The sequence below is a fragment of the Leuciscus leuciscus genome, assembly GCF_965113295.1.
Source record: "Leuciscus leuciscus genome assembly, chromosome: 15".
NCBI lineage: Eukaryota > Metazoa > Chordata > Actinopteri > Cypriniformes > Leuciscidae > Leuciscus > Leuciscus leuciscus.
Genome location: NC_138739.1, coordinates 35871663 through 35884097, shown reverse-complemented (window position 1 = coordinate 35884097; position 12435 = coordinate 35871663). Strand labels below are relative to the sequence as shown.

The 12435-nt window shown below is 37.5% G+C and overlaps 2 protein-coding genes and 1 long non-coding RNA gene across 12 annotated transcripts in view; 1 reads left to right on the top strand and 2 right to left on the bottom strand.

Annotated features, from left to right (window-relative positions):
• Nucleotides 1–2622, bottom strand: part of LOC309475175 (uncharacterized protein) — a 93691-nt gene extending 91069 nt beyond the window's left edge. For all 9 annotated transcript variants that reach the window (XM_082137840.1, XM_082137842.1, XM_082137843.1 and 6 more), the window contains exon 1: nt 1779–2622. In XM_082137840.1, the coding sequence (XP_081993966.1) occupies nt 1779–1836 (58 nt within the window). In that variant the 5' untranslated portion in view covers nt 1837–2622. The remainder of the gene's footprint in view (nt 1–1778) is intronic.
• LOC309475218 (V-set domain-containing T-cell activation inhibitor 1-like) overlaps nt 1–12435 on the top strand; it is a 194946-nt gene that overhangs the window by 114563 nt on the left and 67948 nt on the right. The gene's annotated exons all lie outside the window — the stretch shown is intronic.
• Nucleotides 6935–8495, bottom strand: LOC309475261. Its single transcript, XR_014197589.1, has 2 exons — nt 8455–8495; nt 6935–7280 (listed from the first exon to the last, which is right to left on the bottom strand). It is a non-coding gene; the product is annotated as an uncharacterized lncRNA (long non-coding RNA).

Sequence of the window (12435 nt, the reverse complement as noted above, 5' to 3'; positions counted from 1 at the left end):
CTTAAAACCTCTTGAGATGTAAACAGCGAGGTGTTCGGTGTCTCGGGCGGGGGATTTAACTCTAGCGCGTCTAGCCAGGGGGGCGTGGCGAGGCGTTCACCGGTAACATCTGCTTGATTTTTATCACAATAATAGTTATAAACCCGCTCTATATCATTCGTGCTTGACGGAGGTTCTGTGAAGATACAGTTATTAAGAATGACTCTAATAGCTTTAGTCTTGTTGTTATTCCAGAGATAGGCAATTTCATCGCGGCTTACCTTTCTGGGGAGCCTTTTCTGCTGTGTCCTCGCTATTCTGTTGAGCGCTGGTTGAATGACCTCGCGCGTAAAGCAGAACTGTTTCTCTATCCACTCTGTCAGAACCTCCGATGTTCTGTCTGTTGGAAGCTTATCAGTGTTCGGCAGTTTGGTGAGAATCCTCGCTGTGTATTTGAGAAGAGGTATTCCGTAAGGTCTGCCGTTTCGATGATGCGCAGAGAACGTGCCGTTTTTGTGGTATATTCCATTTAAGATCGCCATGAGTTTATTCCACTGTGTCGGGTCTGTTCCAGTAAATGTTATCCTCTGTCTATCGTCGAACAACTTCGTATCCAGGATTTTTCGGAAAGCTCTTTCTTCTGCTTCAAACCGCAACCATTCCTCATCGGAAAGACACTGGACATAGCCGCCGAACTCTCCCGGGTTATCCACTCCTCCTACCAGGTGAGACGCCGGGTCATAGGTGCGCCATTGTTGTATGTGTATTTTGCCAGATTTGCGGGCTTCTTTCAGTGTCCCCTTCAGAGTTGTTATTAAGCACATTATGTTGAGTATTCTCAACTGCACATTAAACATCTTTTTCTGCGTTTTCGGCGGCAGTTACGACGGGCGAGATGTTTTTAGTGTTTGCTGTGGGCCAGCGTCAGACCGGAAACCGGAAACACACACACACACACGGAACGGAGAGCGCGCCGCTGCTGGGCCGTTAACGACAGAGCGAGCCGACACACACACACACACACACACACACACGCGCGCGCGCGGAGCACAGAGCGCGCCGACACACACAGACACACACAGACACGCGCGTGCGCGCGGAGCACAGAGCGCGACGCACATACCGAGCGGAAGAGACCTGCTCATGAAAGCTGCCCGAGAATGAAACCTGATCGCCGAACATGGAGGGGCGGGACGGCATATTTCAGCCTTTTTAATAGCAGACGCAACAGGAAATCATTAAAACGAGGCAAAAAAATAAAAAAAAATAATTGCTGCGTCAATTGCGGTTTTTTTTTTAACGCGTTAAACATTTCAAATTAATTGCAAAGATTAACGCGTTAATTCCCCCAGCCCTAAATAAAACTAAAGCTCCGAAACCAGCTTCTCATCTTCTTAAACCTGCTTGAGGATCTCCACCAATGGACCCTGTCCTGAGGCCTTCACATATGATAGGGCATTGAAATATTTTTTCAGAAAGGCCCGTAAAATAAAATTTTCAAAGGGTGCAAAATTTGCAACAAGAAGTCTGTGGTGCAGTCATAGAAAGTGTAGCAATGGCATAGCAATGAAGCAATGGCAATGTCTTTAAGTTATCTAACACTAAGTGTTGACAATGGAAATGTGTATACGTGTCAAAAATATATGATATATTTAACCCTTTTGTTGTGCCTTAATCACCCCCCACCCCACCACACCCCACCCCACCCCAACGCAAATATAATCTAATTCTGTGGGAAACACTGGTTTCTAATATGAATGTTCTTCAGCATCATGAATGAATGAAGAATAAACACCAACCTCTTTGTTCTTCAGGATCTTCAGTGTGTTTCATTCTGCAGGGTTCTGGATCACTCATGTTCTCACTGTCCTCTTTAATAAACTCAGTCTTTGCAGATTTCAGCTCTTCCTGATGCTCTGATGCTCGTCTTCACTTGCAGCTGATGGGAATTGACAGCATTTATTGGAGAATTACAGTGGGAGGAGCTTCACTGATGATGAATTACAGTGTGGGAGGAGCTTCACTGATTATGTATTCCAGTGGGAGGAGCTGATCTGCCAAAATCAAAAATATAAATTACTGAGTTTGTTTTTATAATAAATGACACTTCTAAGCATTTATGCCCGTCTATCTATTTATCGTACAGTAACTGATGCCAATTCATTATTTTTCATTATTTTTATTACTAATCCTAACATTATTCTGCTTCTTCATTAAAATACAGGTATCTAGAAATATATAAAATAATGTAAATAATTTAAATTCTTCCAAATATAAATAATGGTAAGGAAAACAGTTAAAATCATAAAAACAGAAATAAATGTGCATAAAGTAGCCAACAAATCCCCTCAGTCTGCTGACACCAATGAAATGAGCTTTAAGTGTCAATTTACAGGAGATCTGAAGACATCAGCATAATAAATGAGGTGAAAACAGGAACTATTGTCATGAAATAAAGAGTGTTTTCAGCAGATCTGTTAATATTGATGAGCCTCAGACTATCAACACTCATTCAGGATCATCAGCAGATCATCTCACTTTATTCTGAGTGTTTGCTGTTAGAAACACATTATTTGAGTCAGGATACATGACAAAAGCCTGTAAAACTGCTATATTGAAAGACAAAACTGTTATTTCTCACAATATAACCACCAAAATAAGTGATAAACCACCAATAATAAAACAAAATAATTAAATAAATATAACCTCTTCAGGCAAATAACTACAACAATCTGAATCTAAATATAGTTTGACTTTATAATAACTATTAATAGCAATAAAGTAATTCCATTAACATGTTACATATTCGTACAGAAACTGACAATGATCATAAAACTCTTAAAAATGAAGAAAATGTAATGTTTCCTGTGTCAAACTTCATTAATATGTATCTATATTCCAATGCATGTATTGATTTTTCCCACATTCGTTACTCATACAGGGTCATTATAAAGTGTCTAACGTTACATCAATTTTAAGTAAATGTAATCGGCCAAAGATAAATGTCGACAAAGAATAAAGGTAAACATGAAAACGGCAACAGAAACACTTGGGATCGATTCCCCTCACAGTTCTCAAACTTTAACTTGACATTCAGTAACAGTTCAGTACGGAAGCCCTGAACCACAAGGTAAAAAAAAAAAAAAGAAAACTTATCTCGTTATTTCGATTTAATAAGTCGTTATTTCGACATAATAAGTCGTTATTTCGACATAATATCTCGTTATTTCGACATAATATCTCGTTATTACGACATAATAAGTCGTTATTTCGACATAATAAGTCGTTATTTCAACATAATATCTCGTTATTTTGACATAATATCTCGTTATTACGACATAATAAGTCGTTATTTCGACATAATATCTCGTTATTTCGACATAATATCTCGTTATTTCGACATAAATATCTCGTTATTTCGACATAATATCTCGTTATTTCGACATAATAAGGGGACATTCTAATATGCATTAAGCTACATTTAGCGTTCTTATAATGAGTTTCTATGGGAGGAAAATGCTTAACGTCAAATTAAACGCTTTGCGTTCATATTCTGGACTTATCTGATTTTTGTAGTAGCCTATACTTTATTATGATTTTAGTATCATATTGATTAATAAATGCACGCACAATTATCCGTGAACTTGATAAATGTTGCAGATATGTTTTAGGCTACTATCCACAAACAAATTGCTTTCAATTATGTGTGCAAAATTCAGAATTCAACGAATGCAGTGCAACAACAACAATAATAGTTAAATTAATATTAGTAATTATTAATAATAATAATAGTCGCAGTAGTGCTAGGCTAAGGCAGTGCAAGCCAAGTAAAACAGAGTTTCTTTGCGTTCATAGTCTGGACTTATCTGATTTTTTTGTAGTATACTTTATTATGATGATTTTAGTATCATATTGATTAAGAAATGCACGCACAATTATCCTTGAACTTGATAAATGTTGCAGATATTTTAGGCTACCCATAAACAAAATGCTTTCAAATGTGCAAAATTCAGAATTCAACGAATGTGCAGCAATTTGTACAAATAGAGACATTTTTGTGTATAAAAGACATTTTTGTTTTATTTTGTATTAGTGATTATAATTTGCGCGTCCATTTATTGACGTCTGAGTCGATCTCATTTGAGTTGAGTGTATTCGGCAATTTGCTTAACGTGCAATTAAACGCGTATATTCTGAGCTCATCAGATTTTGTTGTACATGTACTTTATTAGTATGATTATTTACTGTGTTTGGTCTGTTAGTAAATATGTTAAGGTTTGTATTCATTTCGATATGCCACTAGAGGGCAGAATAAGACCGGGAATTATTAAATGCATTGTAGTTATGTTGACCTACTGTTTTCATAACTGGATATTCTACTAATTTATACTTTTCTAAAACGTTGCATATTAATGGCAAATAACTTATTTGGCAATTACACATAGTGATATTGTAAGAACGGCTATTGTAAGAATGCAGTGTGTGGTCGAAATTTTAAACCGAATATTAAATTAACCATGTTTTGAACATCTAACCTTATTTAACAACATAATTCATATGCTTTTGAATTTTAAATGTATTTTACTGTGTGTGTGTGTGTGTGTGTGTGTGTGTGTGTGTGTGTGTGTGTGTGTGTGTGTGTGTGTGTGTGTGTGTGTGTGTGTGTGTGTGTGTGATGACAAACACAATCAGCCAACAGTGTGGTTAGCCATATCTTTCATGAGTGAATGTGACCACAGTCATATTTCCTATTTATGCTCATTAGACTTTTATTTTCTGTCTATAGAGTCCCAATATTACATATATTTTTTATTAACCTTTTATTTATTTAAAAGTTAACAATATATTTTTCTCAGGTTTGCATTGAAAGCTTTTCATTTGCTTTCACATCCGCCAACCTGGAATAAAATAAATAAAACACACACACACACACACACACACACACACACACACACACACACACACACACACACACACACACACACACACACACACACACAGCCTATGTATGTGTGTAATACTTTTGTGGCTCTCACCACCTCCACATGTTCCTTTCTGCAAATTGTCACACCTCTTTTTTAAAGCATTTTGCAGAAGTGTGAAGATAACTCCAGTAATGAGAGGATTTTGTGGAACATTGTTAAACATGGCACTTTAGAATTAGATGAAATAATGGCTTTTATATTGATGTGAAATATCTAGGCTAATACTTAGCATATCATCAAATACCACACACTTGTTGAGAGCACCGATAGCCTACGCAAATGTTAACATCACAGAAGACAAAGAGGAAAAACTCGTCACTGGGTTAAAGTGCAGATCACTTTTCTAGATGCAACACTTTATAATAATCTCTTTATAATCACTGTACTGAACAATATTACTAAAAGTGTACTCACCAGTGATGTGTAGTCTGGTGGCATTGCTGAATTTTGGATCTGAGCCTGTGCTCATACAGCAATAAACTCCTAACTCATCAGTAGTGACATTATTTATGAACAGATTATGTTTAGAGTCCACTGAATATTTGTGGATGAATCTTTTATTGAAGTAAAACGGAGATGAGTTTGGAACAGAGCGCATTATCAAAACCGAAGAATCTTGAAGTTTTAGTAAAAACCAATAAACCTCTTTTTCATCAAGATCACAGTTTATGGTCACATTTTGCCCCAAATCTGTTAGTTGATCTGTTAAAGTCTCTGCAGCTCGACACCATATGAGCAGATCTACAAGATTAAAAAAAAATCAAAGAATAATTTATAAGTCAGACATATTTTAATTCTTTATCATTATTATGCAACCATGTTTTTATGTATCAGTGTGTCCAAACATTTGATTGAATACATGAAATAAAGTTACAGGAATAAAGCACATGAAAAGTTGTTCAAAATACTCAAAGATACTTACAGAGATAAAGCTGAATAATCATGTTGTAGTTGTAAATAAACACTTGAAAATGAAACCCCGGTCCCTCGAGGTATGCAATGAACTCTAGTACAGCAAAGAGTTCTTTGCACGTCAAGCACAGGAAGTCAGGTTTGCTCTGACCACTTTTTCCTGCATTTCACCCATCATCTGCAATTCATAAGTGACTGAGTGGAGATATTACATAGTAAACCTAGATATTTATAGAAAAACATTGGGGAGCTAAATGTATTTTGGTGGGATAATGAGTCAGAAAAAAAAAAACTTGAATTGAGACAAAGAATTAATAAAACATTGCAGTTAATATTAAGGCATCCAACCCCTGAAGATGAGCATATTTTCATCTGGAAGATGTATTTTTGTTGAGCATTTGCCCATCTCCAATATGTCTGAGACTCTTTGTCACAAATATACATTTAGATTTTAAATGTCCTTTATTTGGTCAAATGTATGTAAAACTGTTTGTTTTGCATATTATAAACAGATGATTATCAGATGTCTGTATACAACAAATGTTTTGTTTTGCCTAAAAGATGACTTGTGAGCTATCATGTGGAAAAGATGACATGCGGAAATATAGAGTGTGCAGGAGCCAAATGTAATGATTGTTCAACCACTAGATGGCGGTGTGCACCAGTGGTGTAGTAGGTCACCTGTTAATTTGTTATTTATGTCCCAAATGGCACACTTCATCTGCACTTTCGGTCTTGTGGACTTGGCTGCCGCGTGCGCGTGTCCGTTGAAGCAAGAGATCGTTAATTTAGTTATGTTGTATACACATTGTACACATGAGTAATAATCTCAGGGTTTACTGGGTTTTACACGATTCTTTTTGTGGTGTAGTATTAGTGGTGGTGTACTAAAATAATCATTGTCACGTGTGTATAGCTTTCTTCTTCTCACCGCTGATTCCTGATGGTTTAGAGGACAATTACTCGAGTCGCCCCCTATCGTTTCAAAGAATAGTACAACGGCGAGCGCGTCAAGTATAAACGCCTCATCCGTTTGGGGAGGTGCGTGCGCAGTCTGCCAAGAGGTCCTCGCTGCAGCCTGCAGCACGATGACGTAGCTGGATCAGATCCAACACGTACTGGACGCTGTTACGCGCATGCGCGGTGGTGTTTTGGTGACGTCAAATATGCATGCGCACTAGTAGATTGTGATTGCTGTTGTCAACTGGAGTGCATTCTCCAGTGACTACATGGAGATGTACCGAGTGCCAGATAAACTGACCAGTTGCATTTGTTGTGGGGACTTATTTAAAGACTTCCCGCCAGGATATATTGGAGATGGAAAGGAATACTTAGTGCATTTTACTCGACCAAAGACTTTGAAGGTTAATGCTTAGCAGACTGCTTCATATGTGATGGCAATCACTATAGCCCCAAGCAGTGGCGGATACAGAATGTCATTAATAGGTGGGCCTGGTGAATATACGGGGGGGCCTCGGATTTTTAAGCTTATATACACGCCCAGTGGCGTAACTTTGCTAAATTAGATATATGTACATTGTACAATAACATTACGATGTCCAGCAATCGATTTAAATAGTAGGCGACATTGTGTTTAATTTGTCGTTTAATGAGATGTAGCCTAATATATGTTGTCAGTGCTGACAATTTTTGTGTGAGTAAAATACATAGATTTGCCTATTCAAACAATGTACACCTAAATGGTCCAGTGGTAGAACTTTCGCCAGCAGTGTCGCCAGGTTGTGGGATCTAATCCGCACCAGTTTAGTTTTTTTTCTCATCAAAACTGATTATGTTCATCAGTGGTTGTATATCAAGGAGGGACACGTGTGCATTATGATGTGTGATTTCACCAGAACGAATAGAGTATCCGCAACGGATTGAAGCGCGCGTCCGGATTGAAGCGCGAGCCACACGAGAGAACACTGTATCAGCGCCACTGATCGCAGCGGCAACGAGCACTTTCATCACTTGATTTAAAAAACACATTTCAGCGCTAGATCGTCTCTTATTTAACAAACGAACGAAATGAATGCTCTGCTGGTTAACTGGAGATGTTTAATTTATTTGTAGAATTGGTACATTAGTGCCGCGAGATGTTTAAAAAAGTGGTGGGGACATGTCCCACGCCCCACCCGCAAATTACGCCTATGTAACACGCCTGATAAATATGTCAACTATAGCAGATCGGTACTTAGGTAGTGAATTTAACTACCTTGTACTCATGTCAGTCAGCCCTCCCGGCTGCTTTAAACGTGAAGTTCATCTGTCTGTTATGCGACTCGCATGTAGACTATCACAACGTTAAGTCAGTGCGCGCACAGAGAGCGGTGTTGCGTGATAGCATCACTGGACTGACACATGATATGCCGACATAATATTTTTCTTTTGTAGCTATTTTTCGTAGCTATTGTACATAAATGTCCTCAGGAAACTATTACAATGACATTATTTATTAATTCATTATTATTATTATTATTAAAATTAAAAATTTTAATTGTTTTTATTAATCTGATTGGGCGGGCCACCGGTCAATCTGGGTGGGCACGTGCCCACCCAGGCCCACCCATAAATCCACGCCTGGCCCCAAGGACAACTATTTATAAAGTTAAATATAAAGCTGCATTCACACTACAAGCGACTTTGTCGCTGCATGTCGCCGGTGGCTGGCGATGAGGTCGCTAGTGGGCGTTCCCACTACTGGTTGCCTTGTAATGTTTATGAATAACATCCAATGACAGCGAATCAGTTTTCTTGCCGCTAAAAACAAACATTCTGGAGGATATTAAATATTTAGACTCGTAAAGCATGTAAGTTAAATGAACGAGTACCTGGGTCTCACAACTCCGAAAATATCATGTCAAAATTGAAAATAGGTGCTATCTGTATAAACAAACCACATATTAGAGCTTTAAACAACTACATTCTCGACTGAAAAACTCTTATAACTACATTTCATGACACAATAACAGTAGTATTTTAGATTTAAAAAAATACTCCTCCATCTTACTGTCGATGGGGCGAGGCCGGGGCTGAGCGGAGAAGGATGATGACGCGCGCTCCAGGCTCCATTCCTATTGGTTGTCGCTCGCGAAAGTCGCTCTTCATTTGCATAAAGTTAAACATTTCTCAACTTTGTCGTGTCGCTAGACATGCCCCATCCAGTCGCCAACGGTCGAGACCGCACGTGTCGCCGGAAGTCGCCCGCTCCCCATTGAAATGAATGGTATCGTGTCGCTTTGTCGCGTGTAGTGTGAACGCAGCTTGAATGGTCACTTGAGTGACAACTGCTTGATCTGATTGCTGTGATCAGTTTGTATATTAAAATTAATTATTTTTTATTTTTATTTTTTTTATGTACGTACATGTCTTGCAGACACTGAACAGCAAATTAAGAGGAACCTTATGTACAGATCACTGTGGAAAAATGAGCCATTAAAGAAGCCATTAAAGAAGGAACTCTTACCAGACAAAATATCATTAAGCACTTTTTTTAATTTTTGATATCTGACAAGATTTCTTTTCTTGATACTTTTATTATTTTTGCATTTTCCCTTGAATGTGTACTGGTATTTTAAGTTGTTTACAGATCTTATTGTATTGTACCTTTAAGTTTAAAATTATGGAGAAAATTACTTGACTCATTTTTGCTTCCACTCAATACAATATTGAGCAAGCATATATGCCACTTAAGACCAGAGCATGTGCATTATAACCCAGAGATCGGTACTGCGCATATGTCTCAAACACACCCCCATCCAGTAGGCCTAGGAGATCTGATCCAGCTAAGTCATCGTGCTGCAGGCTGCAGCGAGGAGTGTCTCACGCCACGACAGTGCGGACTAGACCACGAGTGCTTAGGGTGCCATTTGGGACATACGAATTTGAACAATAAATTGAACATATCAATTTAACATATGTTATCAGGAGGGACAGGTGTGCTTGTTTTAAATACAAGTTATATTTTTCATCAAATGGACAACAAAGCATTGAAAAGGATATTGCTGTGTGGACGTTGTTTATTTGTTTATTCCAAACTATGAGTGAAGAATATCTTACCACCGTTCCCTGGATTAAAGGAAAGCCACTACAGTGAGTACAGTGATACATTTTACTTGAGGATTTCAAGAGGAAAGTTGAACAGGAAATAATGAATAAAATTGGGACAGTATGGAATATTAAATTAATATTATTGGAGAAAAACAGACTGAAGTAGTGAGTAAACAGCAGTTCATCAAATCTAAAATATGAGAGTGAAGCAAACCAAACGAAAAGGGCAAAAAAAAAAAAAAAAAAAAAGAAAAAAAGAAGAGTTCCTTTTTTTTTATCCTTTATTTCCTTGGCATTCTATGAAAAGACGTTGATACAATTAGAATGCATAACACATCAAACGAAAATAGGGAAATGATGATGATAATATTACTAAATATTATTTACTTTACCAAACAAAACAGTGAGAATTAAGAAGATAATTATGAGGAATTCATGTTTAGTTTTGTTGTTGATGTAAATTTTATGTAGGGTGATATCAGCTAAATTGGGCCACTTTTTGGTAAATCGTTTGGGACAATAATACAATACCATATATGTCTTTTCCATGTGTTTTTATGATTAATAATGACTGTTTTTGATAATTTTGTGCTAAAATTATGTAATAAAATATAATTATTTATGCCCTACAGTTCTTGAAACATTAGCTGTGCCAACTTTTTTTGCATGAGCAGTTTCAGGTAAAATGGGCAGCAGTTTCAGGTAAAATGGGCCAGTCAAACTACAAAGGGAAATATTTATTTACAATCAAATTTAATTTTAAAACACAATTGCTTATACAGCCACATAACATTTAAACTGTATTAAACAAACATATTAATATTGTGCTATTAAAAAAACAAACATTTTGGGTGCAAAGTCAAACCCATATTCAAATTGCAATTGCAATTAAACAAAGTCATTTTGGAACAGCATAGATCAGTGAACTGATGTGTGTGTGTGTGTGTGTGTGTGTGTGTGTGTGTGTGTGTGTGTGTGTGTGTGTGTGTGTGTGTGTGTGTGTGTGTGTGTGTGTAAATGTTTTATTACACACATTTTTTATATATTTAAATTGATAATAGGCTATATTATTTATAAAAATGTATAAATGTAGTGCATGTCACATTCTCACACACACACACCAATTATCAATTGTGAATGAGATTTTTTTTTATTTGTACATTTTGTTCTAAATGTGTTCTCACACACACACACACACACACACACACACGTGTTTGTGAGTGACAGAGATAATGGCCCATTTTAGCTGAAACCATGTAGCCCATTTTACCTTAGTGGGTTAAGGTAAATTGGGCTACCAAGAAAATCATCTCCTTATCAAAAAATATATTCAGATACCAAACTAACAACATTTTTTCTGATTGATGCCATCAAGACAGATATTATGCATATTTTTTTATGTGCATGTTTTTTTTATTTATAGATTTATCATCCTTATAATAGTTTAGTCACATTTGGTATGCCAGACTACTTACCATGCAACTTTCTGGTGCAGTCTTGATTAGAATGATTGCCCAGCCCACCATAGCAATCATAAACCAATCAAATCACCTGTTACTTGTTAGGCACAGTTATGACAACAGTTTGAAATCCTTTGCAGTCATTGGCTCTAAATTCCAGAGGGGCTGGGACTCACAAACCTTAAATTGCCCATTTTACCTGATGGCCCATTTTACCTGATATCACCCTAGCTGTGTCCCAATGTGAAGTCTGCATCCTCCGAAGGCCGTATTTGAAGGCCGATTGCGTCACAGCGGCGCGTCGAAACGTCACAGCGGAGCGACGAAGGATGTCCCAATTCAAAGGCTGCACACTTCGGAGGTCGCATTTGAAGGCCGATTGCGTCACCGCGGCACGATGAAGGCTGTCCCAATTCAATTCTGCATCCTCCGAAGTCCGTATTCGAAGGCCGGTTGCGTAATCGCGGCGCGACGAAGGCTAAAGCGACGCCAAATGCACCCTTCGTTTCCCCGTGAAAGGAAGGATACATAAATGGACACTTAGCGGGCTATCCTACCCCATAAGTCATCGCGCGTCAGTGACGACAGCATTTTTATAAAAAAAAAAAATTGACGGCCGAGAGTTCGCTGGTGGACGGCAAATTCACATTTAAATGTAAGTATTATGTTTTCATTTACTCAAATAGCTAGTGAAACCACAGTTAAAAGCCACAAGTTTTTATTTCTTATAAACTTCATCTTAACTTAAATCACCATTGCGTGGCTTCATTTGTCAGGTGGTCTGAGGCAAAACTTGTGCTAATATTAGTTTAATAATTGTTTCAGGGAGCATGGAGCAGACAGCTCAATTTATTAAACTGCAATTAAAAAAATAAATAAACGAAATAAATAAAATTAAATTTGATTGTAATATATGCACTAGTCTGTCTAACTTGTGTAAATAAGAAATATCACTCACCCTATAAAGCCCACAACAATAAGAAAAGCAGTAGATAAGGCATTGGGGTTTCACTTTTATGTGTTTTTGTAGTGCTGTGCTTAACCAAATT